Source organism: Nerophis ophidion, linkage group LG26 (genome assembly GCF_033978795.1).
Source record: "Nerophis ophidion isolate RoL-2023_Sa linkage group LG26, RoL_Noph_v1.0, whole genome shotgun sequence".
Classification (NCBI taxonomy): Eukaryota; Metazoa; Chordata; class Actinopteri; order Syngnathiformes; family Syngnathidae; genus Nerophis; species Nerophis ophidion.
In genome coordinates this window covers 5,478,417-5,496,415 of record NC_084636.1, presented here as the reverse complement: position 1 = coordinate 5,496,415, position 17,999 = coordinate 5,478,417, and the positions used below count along the sequence as shown (strand labels likewise).

The 17,999-nt window shown below is 43.9% G+C and overlaps 1 protein-coding gene across 1 annotated transcript in view; it reads left to right on the top strand.

Annotated features, from left to right (window-relative positions):
* Positions 1 to 1,945: 1,945 nt before the first annotated feature.
* The window catches only part of amotl2a (angiomotin like 2a), a 31,734-nt gene continuing 15,680 nt past the window's right edge, over positions 1,946 to 17,999 (top strand). The window contains exons 1-6 of the mRNA XM_061888069.1: positions 1,946 to 2,094; positions 9,955 to 11,628; positions 11,688 to 11,805; positions 17,104 to 17,248; positions 17,317 to 17,409; positions 17,649 to 17,944. Coding sequence (XP_061744053.1) covers positions 9,980 to 11,628; positions 11,688 to 11,805; positions 17,104 to 17,248; positions 17,317 to 17,409; positions 17,649 to 17,944 — 2,301 coding nt within the window. The 5' untranslated portion in view covers positions 1,946 to 2,094; positions 9,955 to 9,979. The remainder of the gene's footprint in view (positions 2,095 to 9,954; positions 11,629 to 11,687; positions 11,806 to 17,103; positions 17,249 to 17,316; positions 17,410 to 17,648; positions 17,945 to 17,999) is intronic.

Genomic DNA, 17,999 nt, shown 5'->3' with positions numbered 1-17,999 from the left:
ATGTAGCTATTCTAGTGTTACTAATGTAGATTGATGTCAAAATGTAATGTTGGCATGTAGCTTATGTAGCTATGCTAGTGTTAGTAATGTAGATATATGTCAAAATGTAATGTTAGCAAGTAGCTCACGTAGCTATGCTAGTGTTACTAATGTAGATTAATGTTACAATGTATTGTTAGCATGTAGCTATGCTAGTGTTACTAATGTGGATTGATGTCAAAATGTAATGTTAGTATGTAGCTCATGTAGCTATGCTAGTGTTACTAATGTAGATTGATGTCAAAATGTAATGTTGGCATGTAGCTTATGTAGCTATGCTAGTGTTACTAATGTAGATATATGTCAAAAATGTAATGTTAGCATGTAGCTCACGTAGCTATGCTAGTGTTACTAATGTAGATTAATGTTACAATGTATTGTTAGCATGTAGCTATGCTAGTGTTACTAATGTAGATTGATGTCAAATGTAAAGTTAGCATGTAGCTCATGTAGCTATGCTAGTGTTACTAATGTAGATTGATGTCAAAATGTAATGTTAGCATGTAGCTCACATAGCTATGCTAGTGTTACTAATGTAGATTAATGTTAAAATGTATTGTTAGCATGTAGCTATGCTAGTGTTACTAATGTAGATTGATGTTAAAATGTAATGTTAGCATGTAGCTCATGTAGGTATGCTAGTGTTACTAATGTAGATATATGTCCAAATGTAATGTTAGCATGTAGCTCACATAACTACGCTAGTGTTACTAATGTAGATTCATGTTAAAATGTGTTGTTAGCATGTAGCTATGCTAGTGTTACTAATGTAGATTGATGTCAAAATGTGATGTTAGCATGTAGCTCATGTAGCTATGGCTAGTGTTACTACTGTAGATTGATGTCAAAATGTAATGTTAGCATGTAGCTATGCTAGTGTTACTAATGTAGATTGATGTCAAAATGTAATGTTAGCATGTAGCTCATGTAGCTATGCTAGTGTTATTAATCTAGATTGATGTCAAAATTGTAATGTTAGCATGTACCTCACGTAGCTATGCTACTGTTACTAATGTAGATTAATGTTAAAATGTAATGTTAGCATGTAGCTATGCTAGTGTTACTAATGTAGATCGATGTCAAAATGTAATGTTAGCATGTAGCTCATGTAGCTATGCTAGTGTTTACTAATGTAGATATATGTCAAAATGTAATGTTCATGTAGCTTACATAGCTACGCTAGTGTTACTAATGTAGATTCATGTTAAAATGTATTGTTAGCATGTAGCTATGCTAGTGTTACTAATGTAGATTGATGTCAAAATATAATTTTAGCATGTAGCTCATGTAGCTATGCTAGTGTTAGTAATGTAGATTGACGTTCAAATATATTGTTAGCATGTAGCTCACATAGCTATGCTATTTATACTAATGTAGATTGATGTTAAAATGTGATGTTAGCATGTAGCTCACATAGCTATGCTAATGTTACTCATGTAAATTGATGTTAAAATGTAATGTTAGCATGTAGCTATGCTAGTGTTACTAATGTAGATTGGTGTTAATAGTGTAATCTTAGCATGTAGCTCACATAGCTATGCTAGTGTTACTAATGTAGATTGTTAAAATGTAATGTTAGCATGTAGCTATGCTAGTGTCACTCATGTAGATTGATGTTAAAATGTAATGTTAGCATGTAGCTATGCTAGTGTCACTCATGTAGATTGACGTTAAAATGTAATGTTAGCATGTAGCTATGCTAGTGTCACTCATGTAGATTGATGTTAAAATGTAACGTTAGCATGTAGCTGAGGTAGCATGAAATTGTTGTTCAAAGTGGGAGAGTTAAAGGTTGAAAATGAACATTGTGGTCGGAGTTGAAGACCAGGAGGAATCCTCAATGGAGCGACATGCAAACCCCGCCCCTTTCTCTTTGCCCCGCCCCCATGCCCGCCCCCCTCCTCAGGGACGCGTATCCTCAGCATTCCACTCATTCCAGCCCTGCAACCTCACTCAGGACACGCGTGGACACACTACATCCTCACTCGGGGACTGGAAGAAGCTTTGTGGCGGCACACATGACACCTGACACCTGACACGTGACACCAGCTTTGGGTGAGTTTGGCCTCTTTATTTGGATTCATCATCATTATCATAATGATAATAATAATAATAATATGAAGACTAACTGATAGGCTGTTTGTGCGTCCATGCAACTACATGCAGCAAGTCAATGATACTATACCGAATACATCTGAACACAAAGCCCTTTAAATTAAAGTTATATATATATATATATATATATATATATATATATATATGTGTGTGTGTGTGTGTGTGTGTGTGTACACATAAATATATGAACATGTGTATATATGTATTTATACACACACATATATATATATATATGTATATGTGTGTATATATGTATTTACATGTGTACATATGTGTGTGTATATATACTTATATGTATATATACTGTTTTATAATATGCACACAAATAGTTTTAAAAATGTGTATATATATTGTATTTGTATAAATGTGTGTATATATGTATATTTAATTTTATATATGTATGTGTGTATACATACATAAGTATATGTATACATATGTGTATATATGTGTGTATGTATGTATATGTATTTATATATATGTATTGACATATGTATACGTGTGTGTATATATAATTATACATGTATATATACTGTTTTATAATATGTTATGCATATAAATACTGTTTTAAAAATGTGTATAAATATATTGTATTTGTATAAATGTTTGTATACATATGTGTGTATTAATGTGTATATGTAATTATATGTATGTATGTGTGTATACATATATAAATATATATATATTAGGTATACTGTATATGTGTGTATGTATGTATATGTATTTATATATATATATATATATGTATTTGTATATACAGTATGTGTGTGTATATAAGTATATGTATATACATGTATATATGCTTATATATGTATATATATACTGTTTTATAATATATTATGCATATAAATACTGTTTACTATGTGTATAAATATTTTTTCATATAAATGTGTATATATATGTATATACATATATATGCATGTATATATACATACATATATGCATATATATATATATATATATATATATATATCAGCTCAATTGACAAATGCAAACACTAAACATATACTTTGCACACAGGGACACAGTTTATTTTACTTCTGCTTTAAGTATTTCTTTTTATCTTACGTTTACTTTTTTTAAACAAGTTTTATTATTATTACTGGCATCCAACGTAATCATTTCATTTATTTTTTTTACTGTTCAAATAGTGTTTAAAATGTTTTAAAAGTACAAAAAGACATGAGCTGATTTATTTTTTTTTTTTTGTCCTGTCCAGCTTCTCAGGCCAATCATATAGTTGATGTAGATGCCCGTATCGGCTGTACAAGTTTACTTTACAAAACAGAAGTGTGGGATACTTCTGTCGTTGTTTTATTTGTATTCGACTTTATTCTAACTTTTCGTACAATTAGTTGTTTTATATTGTATTTTCCAAAAATTTGCTCATCTAGGAGTGGCCTGATTTGATGACTATATCGGATATTGGTTCGATATTGGTCCGATATCGGCAAAACAAGGATTGTATCAGCATGCATGTAACATTTAAATACAAGCAGTCCTGCAGCGCCTTTTAAATGTCCTCCAATAAGCACACAAGCTTTGTTTTCCTATTTTAGTGCAAAAGTAAACATGCTGGGCTAAAAACACCAAATGATAGTGTCCATTGTGTATTTTACATCAACACAATAACAAGGTGGAGTGTTGTACATTCACACAATAAATGTTTACACTTGTAGAAATGACACAACATTCCAACAGCAAACATTGTGTATTTTACATCAACACAATAACCAGGTGTTGTACATTCACACAATAAATGTTCACACTTGTAGAAATGACACAACATTCCAACAGCAAACATTGTGACTCTTAGCGTTGTCGCCCTCTGCTGGCCAAATGTGGCACTACATGTACGAAACGAGGTTGGATCGTTATTCTCAGACCAAAAAAATAACACGCCCAATACAAAACACATTACAAAGTCAGCACTTTCATTACAAAACAAAATACACATATTTATTTGCAAATGATATTTAATTACAAAGGTTTCACCGAGTTTGGTGATGAAGAATACATGTGAGCATTTCAACCTTTGGATCAATGTGTGCATCACTTAAAAGATCCGCCAGGAAACAATGACTCCAGCACTTGAACCTTCCTACTTTGTTATTTAGTCCAATTTGTTATAAGCCAGGTTTGAATGTGTAGTTTTCTTCTGCTGCGTCACTGTGTCTCGTTGTCGCCCCCTGTGGGCTGGCGGGAGTACTGCACACATGAAGACTGGTGATGAACAGCTGACTAGATAGTTGACTAGAGCTGCACACAGCAGCTACACAGCAGCTAAGCACACTAAAGCACAGAAGCTAGACGTAGCTAATAATAAGTGAACAATATTGCAGTACAAAAGAACCACTTTGTCGATGTATGGAACTATTCTCCTTATCTCCTTTCATCAATCCTTCCTTCTTCCCTTGCCTCCTTTTGTCAATCCTTCCTTCTTTCCTTATCCCCCTTTATCCATCTTTTTCCCTTACTTCCTTTTATTCATCCTTCCTTCTTCCCTTACTTCCTTTTATTCATCCTTCCTTCTTCCCTTACTTCCTTTTATCTATCATTCCTTCTTTATTTACTTCCTTTTATCCATCCTTCCTTCTTTCCATACCTCCATGTATATCCATCCTTCCTTCTTTCCTTACCTCCTTTTATCCATCCTTCCTTCCGTCCTTACCTCCTTTTATCCATCCTTCCTTCTTTCCTTACCTCCTTTTATCTATCCATCCTTCCTATCTCCTTTTACACATCATTTCTTATTTTCTTATCTGATTTTAACCATCCTTCCTTTCCTCATCTCCTTTTATCCTTCCTTCCTTCTTTCCTTACCTCATTTTATCCATCCTTCCTTTTTATCTCCTCTTACCCATCCTTTCTTCTTTCCTTATCTCCTTTTATCCATCTTTTCTTCTTTCCTTACCTCCTTTTCTTCCTTCTTCCCTCCCCTCCACTTTACTTCCCTCTTTCCTTATCTCCTTTTATCCTTCCTCCCTTCTTCCCTTATCTCCTTTTACCCATCATTTCTTTGTTCCTTATCTCTTTATATCCATCTTTCATTCTTTCCTTTCCTCCTTTTATCATCCTTCATTCTTTCCTTACCTCCTTTTGTCCATGCTTCTTTCCTTCCTTACCTCCTTTTATCCACCCTTCCTTCTTTCCTTACCTTCTTTTATCCCTCCTTCCTTCATTCATTATCTCCTTTAACCCATCCTTTCTTCTTTCCTTACCTCCTTTTATCCATCTTTTATTCTTTCTTTACCTCCTTTTGTCCACCCTTCCTTCTTTCCTTATCTCCTTTTACCCATCCTTCCTTCTTCCCTTCCCTCCACCTTTCTTCGTTCTTTCCTTACCTCCTTTATCCATCCTTCCTTCTTTCTTTACCTCCTTATAGCCATCCTTATTTCATTTCCATCCTTCCTTCTTTCCTTACCTCCTTTTATCCATCCCTCTTTCTTTCATTACCCCCTTTATCCTTCCTTCTTTCTTTCCTTATCTGCTTTTGCCCATCCTTTCTTCTTCCCTTACCTCCTTTTCTCCATCCCTACTTATTTCCTTGCCTTCTTTTATCCATCCTTTTTTTTCCTCATCTCCTTTTATCCATCTGTCTTTCTTTCTTTCTTTCTTTACCTCCTTATATCCATCCTTAATACCTTTCCATCCTTCCTTCTTTCCTTACCTTCTTTTATCCATCTTTTCTTCTTTCGTTACCTCCTTTTCTTCCTTCTTTCCTACCCTCCACCTTCCTTCCTTCTTCCCTTCCCTCCACCTTCCTTCCTTCTTTCCTTATCTCCTTTTATCCTTTCTTCCTTCTTTCCGTATCTCCCTTTATCCATCTTTCCTTCTTTCCTTACCTCCTTTTATCATCCTTCCTTCTTTCCTTACCTCCTTTTATCCACACTTCCTTCTTTCCTTATCCCCTTTTATTCATCCATCTTTCCTTCTTTCCTTACCTCCTTTTATCATCCTTCCTTCTTTCCTTACCTCCTTTTATCCACACTTCCTTCTTTCCTTATCCCCTTTTATCCATCTTTCCTTTTTCCCTTACTTCCTTTTATTCATCCTTCCGGCTTCCCTTACTTCCTCTTATCCATCCTTCTTTCTTCCCTTACTTCCTTTTATTCATCCTTCCTTCTTCCCTTACTTCCTTTTATCTATCCTTCCTTCTTTATTTACTTCCTTTTATCCACCCTTCCTTCTTTTTTTCCTCATCTCCTTTTATCCATCTTTCTTTCTTTACCTCCTTATATGCATCCTTAATACCTTTCCATCCTTCCTTCTTTCCTTACCTCCTTTTATCCAACTTTTCTTCTTTCCTTACCTCCTTTTCTTCCTTCTTTCCTACCCTCCACCTTCCTTCCTTCTTTCCTTATCTCCTTTTACGGACCCTTCCTTCTTCCCTTCCCTCCACCTTCCTTCCTTCTTTCCTTATCTCCTTTTATCCATATTTCATTCTTTCCTTACCTCCTTTTATCATCCTCCCTTCTTTCCTTACCTCCTTTTGTCCATCCTTCTTTCCTTCCTTACCTCATTTTATCCACCCTTCCTTCTTTCCTTATCTCCTTTTATCCTTTCTTCCTTCTTCCCTTATCTCCTTTTACCCATCAATTCTTTTTTCCTTACCTCCTTTTGTCCATCCTTCTTTCCTTCCTTACCTCCTTTTATCCACCCTTCCTTCTTTCCTTATCTCCTTTTACCCATCCTTCCTTCTTCCCTTCCCTCAACCTACTTTCCTTATCTCCTTTTATCCCTCCTTCCTTCATTCATTATCTCCTTTTACCCATTCTTTCTTCTTTCCTTACCTCCTTATATCCATCTTACCTTACCTCCTTATATCCATCTTTCATTCTTTCCTTACCTCCTTTTGTCCACCCTTTCATTCTTTCCTTACCTCCTTTTGTCCACCCTTCCTTCTTTCCTTATCTCCTTTTACCCATCCTTCCTTCTTCCCTTCCCTCCACCTTTCTTCATTCTTTCCTTACCTCCTTTTAGCCATCCTTCCTTCTTTCTTTACCTCCTTATAGCCACCCTTATTTCCTTTCCATCTTCCATTCTTTCCTTACCTCCTTTTATCATCCTTCCTTCTTTCCTTACCTCCTTTTATCATCCTTCCTTCTTTCCTTACCTCCTTTTGTCCATCCTTCTTTCCGTCCTTACCTCATTTTATCCACCCTTCCTTCTTTCCTTATCTCCTTTTATCCTTCCTTCCTTCTTCCCTTATCTCCTTTTACCCATCAATTCTTCTTTCCTTATCTCCTTTTATCCATCTTTCATTCTTTCCTTACCTCCTTTTGTCCATCCTTCTTTCCTCCCTTACCTCCTTTTATCCACCCTTCTTTCTTTCCTTACCTCCTTTTATCCACCCTTCCTTCTTTCCTTATCTCCTTTTACCCATCCTTCCTTCTTCCCTTCCCTCAACTTACTTTCCTTATCTCCTTTTATCCCTCCTTCCTTCATTCATTATCTCCTTTTACCCATTCTTTCTTCTTTCCTTACCTCCTTTTATCCATCTTTCATTCTTTCCTTACCTCCTTTTGTCCACCCTTCCTTCTCCCCTTCCCTCCACCTTTCTTCATTCTTTCCTTACCTCCTTTTATCCATCCTTCCTTCTTTCTTTACCTCCTTATAGCCACCCTTATTTCCTTTCCATCTTTCATTCTTTCCTTACCTCCTTTTATCATCCTTCCTTCTTTCCTTATCTCCTTTTATCATCCTTCCTTCTTTCCTTACCTCCTTTTGTCCATCCTTCTTTCCGTCCTTACCTCTTTTTATCCACCCTTCCTTCTTTCCTTATCTCCTTTTATCCTTCCTTCCTTCTTCCCTTATCTCCTTTTACCCATCAATTCTTCTTTCCTTATTTCCTTTTATCCATCTTTCATTCTTTCCTTACCTCCTTTTGTCCATCCTTCTTTCCTCCCTTACCTCCTTTTATCCACCCTTCTTTCCTTCCTTACCTCCTTTTATCCACCCTTCCTTCTTTCCTTATCTCCTTTTACCCATCCTTCCTTCTTCCCTTCCCTCAACTTACTTTCCTTATATCCTTTTATCCCTCCTTCCTTCATTCATTACCTCCTTTTACCCATTCTTTCTTCTTTCCTTATCTACTTTTACCCATCCTTCCTTCTTCCCTTCCCTCCACCTTTCTTCGTTCTTTCCTTACCTCCTTTTATCCATCCTTCCTTCTTTCTTATTTACTTATAGCCACCCTTATTTCCTTTCCATCCTTCCTTCTTTCCTTACCTCCTTTAATCCATCCCTCTTTCTTTCATTACCCCCTTTATCCTTCCTTCTTTCTTTCCTTATCTGCTTTTGCCCATCATTTCTTCTTCCCTTACCTCCTTTTCTCCATCCCTACTTATTCTTTGCCTCCTTTTATCCATCCTTCCTTTTTTCCTCATCTATTTTTATCCTTCTTTCTTTCTTTCTTTACCTCCTTATATCCATCCTTAATACCTTTCCACCCTTCCTTCTTTCCCTACCTCCTTTTATCCATCTTTTATTCTTTCCTTACCTCCTTTTCTTCCTTCTTTCCTACCCTCCACCTTCCTTCCTTCTTTCCTTATCTCCTTTTACCGACCCTTCCTTCTTCCCTTCCCTCCACCTTCCTTCCTTCTTTCCTTATCTCCTTTTATCCATCATTTCTTCTTTCCTTATCTCCTTTTATCCATCTTTCATTCTTTCCTTACCTCCTTTTATCATCCTTCCTTCTTTCCTTACCTCCTTTTGTCCATCCTTCTTTCCTTCCTTACCTCATTTTATCCACCTTTCCCTCTTTCCTTATCTCCTTTTATCCTTTCTTCCTTCTTCCCTTATCTCCTTTTACCCATCATTTCTTCTTTCCTTACCTCCTTTTACCATCCTTCCTTCTTTCCTTCCTTACTTCCTTTTATCCACCCTTCCTTCTTTCCTTATCTCCTTTTACCCATCCTTCCTTCTTCCCTTCCCTCAACCTACTTTCCTTATCTCCTTTTATCCCTCCTTCCTTCATTCATTATCTCCTTTTACCCATTCTTTCTTCTTTCCTTACCTCCTTTTATCCATATTTCTTCCTTCCCTTACCTCCTTTTATCATCCTTCCTTCTTTCCTTCCCTCCTTTTGTCCATCCTTCTTTCCTTCTTTACCTCATTTTATCCACCCTTCCCTCTTTCCTTATCTACTTTTATCCTTTCTTCCTTCTTCCCTTATCTCCTTTTATCCTTTCTTCCTTCTTCCCTTACCTCATTTTATCATCCTTCCTTCTTTCCTTCCTTACATCCTTTTATCCACCCTTCCTTCATTCATTATCTCCTTTTACCCATCCTTCCTTCTTCCCTTCCCTCAACCTACTTTCCTTATCTCCTTTTGTCCCTCCTTTCTTCTTTCCTTATCTCCTTTTACCCATCCTTCCTTCTTCCCTTCCCTCCACCTTTCTTTGTTCTTTCCTTACCTCCTTTTATCCATCTTTCCTTCTTTCTTTACCTCCTTATAGCAACCCTTATTTCCTTTCCATCCTTCCTTTTTTCCTTACCTCCTTTTATCCATTCCTCTTTCTTTCATTACCCCCTTTATCCTTCCTTCTTTCTTTCCAAATGGCTTTTGCCCATCCTTTCTTCTTCCCTTACCTCCTTTTCTCCATCCCTACTTATTTCCTTACCTCCTTTTATCCATCTTTCTTTCTTTCTTTCTTTACCTCCTTATATCCATCCTTAATACCTTTCCATCCTTCCTTCTTTCCTTCCCTCCTTTTATCCATCCTCCCTGCAGACAACATGCACCAAAGGACAGGTCAAAATGGAGGTCATGGTGTGAAGTAGTGTGTTGTTCCTCTTCAGGTTCCTGAAGTAGCGTCCCTGCGTCATGAGGACCGCGGAGACGGGTCCCACCACGGTCCTGCACCGTCTCATCCAGGAGCAGCTGCGCTGGGGGAAGCTGGCGGACACTCGGGCGCTGCTGGCCATCCAGCAGCAGGCCCTGCGTGGAGGAGGACGCCCCGTCACAGGAAGTCCTGGTCACTCCGAGGAGAAGCTGAGCCGGGGGGACACGCGGGCGTCCACCAGGCAGGACCCTCAAGGCCAGGAGCACCGGGGTAGCGGCGTCCAGCCGGAAAAGTCCCAGAAGAACTCCTTCCAGCTGGGTGGAGAGGAGCTTCCTAGCTATGAGGAGGCCCAGCACCTGATGTCCCACAAGGAGGACATGACATGCGGAGGAGGACACCTGATATCAAACAAGGAGGACATGAGGTGTGGAGGAGGACATCTGATATCAAACAAGGAGGATATGACATGTGGAGGAGGACACCTGATATCAAACAAGGAGGACATGACATGCGGAGGAGGACACCTGATATCAAACAAGGAGGACATGAGGTGTGGAGGAGGACATCTGATATCAAACAAGGAGGACATGAGGTGTGGAGGAGGACATCTGATATCAAACAAGGAGGATATGACATGTGGAGGAGGACACCTGATATCAAACAAGGAGGACATGAGGTGTGGAGGAGGACACCTGATATCAAACAAGGAGGACATGACATGTGGAGGAGGACACCTGATATCAAACAAGGAGGACATGAGGTGTGGAGGAGGACACCTGATGTCAAACAAGGAGGACATGAGGTGTGGAGGAGGACACCTGATATCAAACAAGGAGGACATGAGGTGTGGAGGAGGACACCTGATATCAAACAAGGAGGACATGAGGTGTGGAGGAGGACATCTGATATCAAACAAGGAGGACATGAGGTGTGGAGGAGGACATCTGATATCAAACAAGGAGGATATGACATGTGGAGGAGGACACCTGATATCAAACAAGGAGGACATGAGGTGTGGAGGAGGACACCTGATATCAAACAAGGAGGACATGACATGTGGAGGAGGACACCTGATATCAAACAAGGAGGACATGAGGTGTGGAGGAGGACACCTGATGTCAAACAAGGAGGACATGAGGTGTGGAGGAGGACACCTGATATCAAACAAGGAGGACATGAAGTGTGGAGGAGGACACCTGATGTCAAACAAGGAGGACATGAGGTGTGGAGGAGGACACCTGATATCAAACAAGGAGGACATGAGGTGTGGAGGAGGACACCTGATGTCAAACAAGGAGGACATGAGGTGTGGAGGAGGACACCTGATGTCCCACAAGGAGGACATGAGGTGTGGAGGAGGACACCTGATGTCCCACAAGGAGGACATGACATGTGGTGGAGGACACCTGATGTCCCACAAGGAGGACATGAGGTGTGGAGGAGGACACCTGATGTCCCACAAGGAGGAGATGTGGTGTGGAGGAGGACACCTGGACGCCAAGCTGGAACACAGTCGTTCCCTCAGCGAGCGGCTGATGCAGTTGTCCCTGCAGAGGAGCACTCAGAGTCAGGTTCTGTCCCTCAGCTCCTCCCACAGTTCTCCTCAGCTGTGCAGCAGTCCAGGAGCCCCATTGGACCCCAGAGGACCGCCGCCAGGATACCAGCAGGAGGCTCCGCCCCCCTCGCACAGGTAGGTGTTTGCTCGCCGTGTCAATCTGCCGCTTCTGATCACGTGACGACCCCTCGCAGGAAGGCTGGCGTTGCCATGACGACGGCGGCGGCGTCCGGCGACGCGCTGATGATGGAGAACATCAGGCTGAGGCAGGAAGTGGAGATGTACGCCCAGAAGGTGGCTCGCCTGGACAAGGTCGGGGACGCCACGGCCATCTTTAAAAATACATGATGGAAATATTACATCAAATAAATGATGGAAATATTACATCAAATAAATGATGTCATCAAAAAATACATGGAATAGATGATATATAAAAATAATATAAAGTAATCAAATAAATAAATTAAATGGATGATATAACTATTAAACAACAACCATAATAGAGTGATGACGAAGTAAATGATATAAATAATAAATAAAATATGTCAATAACTAAGTAGGACATAACAATGCTCACTAATCTTTCCTTCTTTCCTTCCAACTCATTCCTGTTCTCTTTTTTTTTCATATTTCACATTCTTTTATTTTGTGTTCTTTCTTTCCAAAGTCTTTACTTTCTTCACACTTACTGTCCTTGCTTGTCTCCTTATTTCCTTGCGTCCTTCTTTCCTTACCTTCCTTTATACATCCTTCCTTATTTCCTTATCTCCTTCCTCCCTTATCTCCTTCCTTCCTTCTTTTCATACCTCCTTTTACCCATCCTTACTTCTTTCCTTAACTCCTTTTATCCATCTTTCATTCTTTCCTTACCTCCTTTTATCCATCTTTCCTTCTTCCATCCTTCCTTCTTTCCTTATCTCCTTCCTTCCTTCTTTCCTTATCTCCTTCCTTCCTTCTTTCCTTATTGCCTTTTACCCATCCTTGCTTCTTTCCTTATCTCCTTCCTTCGTTCTTTTCTCACCTCCTTTTATTCATCCTTCCTTCTTTCCTTTTTTCCTTCTTTCCATTTCTACCTTCCTCACTTATTTCCTTATCTACTTCTTTCCATATTTCCTTCACTTCTATCTTTTCTTACCTCCTTTTATCCATCCTTCCTTCTTTCCTTATCTTCTTTTACCCACATTTCCTTCTTTCCTTATCTCCTTCCTTCCTTCTTGCCTTACCTCCTTTTATTCATACTTCCTTCTTTCATTATCTCCTTCCTTACTCCTTTCCTTATCTCCTTCCTTCCTTCTTTCCTTACCTAATTTTCCCCATCCTTCCTTCTTTCCTTACCTCCTTTTATTCTTCCTTCCTTCTTTCCTTACCTCCATTTTCCACCCTTCCTTCTTTCTTTCCTTACCTCCTCTTACCCATCCTTCCTTCCTTCTTTCCTTATTTTCTTTTATCCATCCTTCCTTCTTTCCTTATCTCCTTTTACCCATCCTTCCTTCTTTCCTTACCTCCTATTATCCATCTTTCCTTCTTGAAGGTGTCTGTGGTTCCTCGGCTACCTGAAGGTGTCTGTGGTTCCTCGGCTACCTGAAGGTGTCTGTGGTTCCTCGGCTACCTGAAGGTGTCTGTGGTTCTTCGGCTACCTGAAGGTGTCTGTGGTTCCTCGGCTACCAGAAGGTGTCTGTGGTTCCTCGGCTACCAGAAGGTGTCTGTGGTTCTTCGGCTACCTGAAGGTGTCTGTGGTTCCTCGGCTACCTGAAGGTGTCTGTGGTTCCTCGGCTACCTGAAGGTGTCTGTGGTTCTTCGGCTACCTGAAGGTGTCTGTGGTTCCTCGGCTACCAGAAGGTGTCTGTGGTTCCTCGGCTACCTGAAGGTGTCTGTGGTTCTTCGGCTACCTGAAGGTGTCTGTGGTTCCTCGGCTACCAGAAGGTGTCTGTGGTTCCTCGGCTACCTGAAGGTGTCTGTGGTTCCTCGGCTACCAGAAGGTGTCTGTGGTTCCTCGGCTACCAGAAGGTGTCTGTGGTTCCTCGGCTACCTGAAGGTGTCTGTGGTTCCTCAGCTACCAGAAGGTGTCTGTGGTTCCTCGGCTACCAGAAGGTGTCTGTGGTTCCTCGGCTACCAGAAGGTGTCTGTGGTTCCTCGGCTACCAGAAGGTGTCTGTGGTTCCTCGGCTACCAGAAGGTGTCTGTGGTTCCTCGGCTACCAGAAGGTGTCTGTGGTTCCTCAGCTACTTGAAGGTGTCTGTGGTTCCTCGGCTACCAGAAGGTGTCTGTGGTTCCTCGGCTACCAGAAGGTGTCTGTGGTTCCTCGGCTACCAGAAGGTGTCTGTGGTTCCTCGGCTACCAGAAGGTGTCTGTGGTTCCTCGGCTACCTGAAGGTGTCTGTGGTTCCTCGGCTACCAGAAGGTGTCTGTGGTTCCTCGGCTACCTGAAGGTGTCTGTGGTTCCTCGGCTACCTGAAGGTGTCTGTGGTTCCTCGGCTACCAGAAGGTGTCTGTGGTTCCTCGGCTACCAGAAGGTGTCTGTGGTTCCTCGGCTACCAGAAGGTGTCTGTGGTTCCTCGGCTACCTGAAGGTGTCTGTGGTTCCTCGGCTACCAGAAGGTGTCTGTGGTTCCTCGGCTACCAGAAGGTGTCTGTGGTTCCTCGGCTACCTGAAGGTGTCTGTGGTTCCTCGGCTACCAGAAGGTGTCTGTGGTTCCTCGGCTACCTGAAGGTGTCTGTGGTTCCTCGGCTACCTGAAGGTGTCTGTGGTTCCTCGGCTACCAGAAGGTGTCTGTGGTTCCTCGGCTACCAGAAGGTGTCTGTGGTTCCTCGGCTACCTGAAGGTGTCTGTGGTTCCTCGGCTACCAGAAGGTGTCTGTGGTTCCTCGGCTACCAGAAGGTGTCTGTGGTTCCTCGGCTACCAGAAGGTGTCTGTGGTTCCTCGGCTACCAGAAGGTGTCTGTGGTTCCTCGGCTACCAGAAGGTGTCTGTGGTTCCTCGGCTACCAGAAGGTGTCTGTGGTTCCTCGGCTACCAGAAGGTGTCTGTGGTTCCTCGGCTACCAGAAGGTGTCTGTGGTTCCTCGGCTACCTGAAGGTGTCTGTGGTTCCTCGGCTACCAGAAGGTGTCTGTGGTTCCTCGGCTACCTGAAGGTGTCTGTGGTTCCTCGGCTACCTGAAGGTGTCTGTGGTTCCTCGGCTACCAGAAGGTGTCTGTGGTTCCTCGGCTACCAGAAGGTGTCTGTGGTTCCTCGGCTACCAGAAGGTGTCTGTGGTTCTTCGGCTACCTGAAGGTGTCTGTGGTTCCTCGGCTACCTGAAGGTGTCTGTGGTTCCTCGGCTACCTGAAGGTGTCTGTGGTTCCTCGGCTACCAGAAGGTGTCTGTGGTTCCTCCGCTACCTGAAGGTGTCTGTGGTTCCTCGGCTACCTGAAGGTGTCTGTGGTTCCTCGGCTACCAGAAGGTGTCTGTGGTTCCTCGGCTACCAGAAGGTGTCTGTGGTTCTTCGGCTACCTGAAGGTGTCTGTGGTTCCTCGGCTACCTGAAGGTGTCTGTGGTTCCTCGGCTACCTGAAGGTGTCTGTGGTTCCTCGGCTACCTGAAGGTGTCTGTGGTTCCTCGGCTACCAGAAGGTGTCTGTGGTTCTTCGGCTACCTGAAGGTGTCTGTTGTTCCTCCGCTACCTAAAGGTGTCTGTGGTTCCTCGGCTACCTGAAGGTGTCTGTGGTTCCTCGGCTACCAGAAGGTGTCTGTGGTTCCTCGGCTACCAGAAGGTGTCTGTGGTTCTTCGGCTACCTGAAGGTGTCTGTGGTTCCTCGGCTACCTGAAGGTGTCTGTGGTTCCTCGGCTACCTGAAGGTGTCTGTGGTTCCTCGGCTACCTGAAGGTGTCTGTGGTTCCTCGGCTACCAGAAGGTGTCTGTGGTTCTTCGGCTACCTGAAGGTGTCTGTGGTTCCTCGGCTACCTGAAGGTGTCTGTGGTTCCTCGGCTACCTGAAGGTGTCTGTGGTTCCTCGGCTACCAGAAGGTGTCTGTGGTTCTTCGGCTACCTGAAGGTGTCTGTGGTTCCTCGGCTACCTGAAGGTGTCTGTGGTTCCTCGGCTACCTGAAGGTGTCTGTGGTTCCTCGGCTACCAGAAGGTGTGTGTGGTTCTTCGGCTACCTGAAGGTGTCTGTGGTTCCTCGGCTAACAGAAGGTGTCTGTGGTTCCTCGGCTACCAGAAGGTATCTGTGGTTCTTCGGCTACCTGAAGGTGTCTGTGGTTCCTCGGCTACCTGAAGGTGTCTGTGGTTCCTCGGCTACCAGAAGGTGTCTGTGGTTCCTCGGCTACCTGAAGGTGTCTGTGGTTCCTCGGCTACCTGAAGGTGTCTGTGGTTCCTCGGCTACCAGAAGGTGTCTGTGGTTCCTCGGCTACCAGAAGGTGTCTGTGGTTCTTCGGCTACCTGAAGGTGTCTGTGGTTCCTCGGCTACCTGAAGGTGTCTGTGGTTCCTCGGCTACCTGAAGGTGTCTGTGGTTCCTCGGCTACCTGAAGGTGTCTGTGGTTCCTCGGCTACCAGAAGGTGTCTGTGGTTCTTCGGCTACCTGAAGGTGTCTGTGGTTCCTCGGCTACCTGAAGGTGTCTGTGGTTCCTCGGCTACCTGAAGGTGTCTGTGGTTCCTCGGCTACCAGAAGGTGTCTGTGGTTCTTCGGCTACCTGAAGGTGTCTGTGGTTCCTCGGCTACCTGAAGGTGTCTGTGGTTCCTCGGCTACCTGAAGGTGTCTGTGGTTCCTCGGCTACCAGAAGGTGTGTGTGGTTCTTCGGCTACCTGAAGGTGTCTGTGGTTCCTCGGCTAACAGAAGGTGTCTGTGGTTCCTCGGCTACCAGAAGGTATCTGTGGTTCTTCGGCTACCTGAAGGTGTCTGTGGTTCCTCGGCTACCTGAAGGTGTCTGTGGTTCCTCGGCTACCAGAAGGTGTCTGTGGTTCTTCGGCTACCTGAAGGTGTCTGTGGTTCCTCGGCTACCTGAAGGTGTCTGTGGTTCCTCGGCTACCTGAAGGTGTCTGTGGTTCCTCGGCTACCTGAAGGTGTCTGTGGTTCCTCGGCTACCTGAAGGTGTCTGTGGTTCCTCGGCTACCTGAAGGTGTCTGTGGTTCCTCGGCTACCAGAAGGTGTCTGTGGTTCCTCGGCTACCAGAAGGTGTCTGTGGTTCCTCGGCTACCAGACGGTGTCTGTGGTTCTTCGGCTACCTGAAGGTGTCTGTGGTTCCTCGGCTACCTGAAGGTGTCTGTGATTCCTCGGCTACCAGAAGGTGTCTGTGGTTCTTCGGCTACCTGAAGGTGTCTGTGGTTCCTCGGCTACCTGAAGGTGTCTGTGGTTCCTCGGCTACCTGAAGGTGTCTGTGGTTCCTCGGCTACCAGAAGATGTCTGTGGTTCCTCGGCTACCTGAAGGTGTCTGTGGTTCCTCGGCTACCTGAAGGTGTCTGTGGTTCCTCGGCTACCAGAAGGTGTCTGTGGTTCCTCGGCTACCTGAAGGTGTCTGTGGTTCCTCGGCTACCAGAAGGTGTCTGTGGTTCCTCGGCTACCAGAAGGTGTCTGTGGTTCCTCGGCTACCAGAAGGTGTCTGTGGTTCCTCAGCTACTTGAAGGTGTGTGTGTGGTCCCCAGATGGAGGAGGAGATGAAGAAAGTCTCTGAGGCGCACCAGACCTTGATGAAGGACTCAGTCAAGCGCCAAGACCTGGAGAAGACGATGAGGAAGAAGCTGGAGGCGGAGATGAAGAGGATGCACGACTTCAACCGCGACCTAAGAGGTACGTGGTCCCGTGAGAAGCGTAACCACGACGACCGCAGGCGGCGTGACGGGCATACCTCCTTGCAGAACAACTGTGGGCGGCGACCAAGCAGCGAGCGGTCAAGGAGGAGGAACACTCGGACCACAAGCAGCACGTCTTCCTGAAGCTGCTGGAACAAAGTAAGTCCTCACACTTCCTCTTGGCGGCCTTTGTGCCCTGGACTGTTCCTTGCAGTCTTTGGAGCGCCCACTCTCCTCATGAGGAACCAGGAATTTCTTTTCACTGAAAAACAACAAAATTATGATTCAACTTACAACTTTGACCACGTCTGTCAGGGACCAGTTGGCAGAGCTCCTTTTGAAGATGTGTAGCGAAGCCTTGGCGTGCGATGTGTTAAGAGGACAAATGTGTGTGTCAGACGAGCAGCAGTGGCGGGAGAAGGAGCGCCTGGAGAAGAAGGTCCAGCACCTGTGTCTCTCGGCCGAGGACAGCCGGCGGGCGCGTGAGCGCCTGGAGGTGGCGCTGCTGGCGTCGCACGCTCGCAACCGGCTGCTGGGGGAGGAGCTTCAAAGAAAGCGCGCCTACGTGGAGAAGGTGGAGCGCCTCCAGGGCTCGCTGGCCCAGCTGCAGGCGGCGTGCGAGAAGCGGGAGGAGCTGGAGCTGCGCCTGCGCACCCGGCTGGAGGAGGAGCTGAGGAGCCTGCGGGGACAACAGGTGAGGTCCGTCTCATCCCCCCAGTGAGACCTGGCCTACATTGTGACATCCCTCT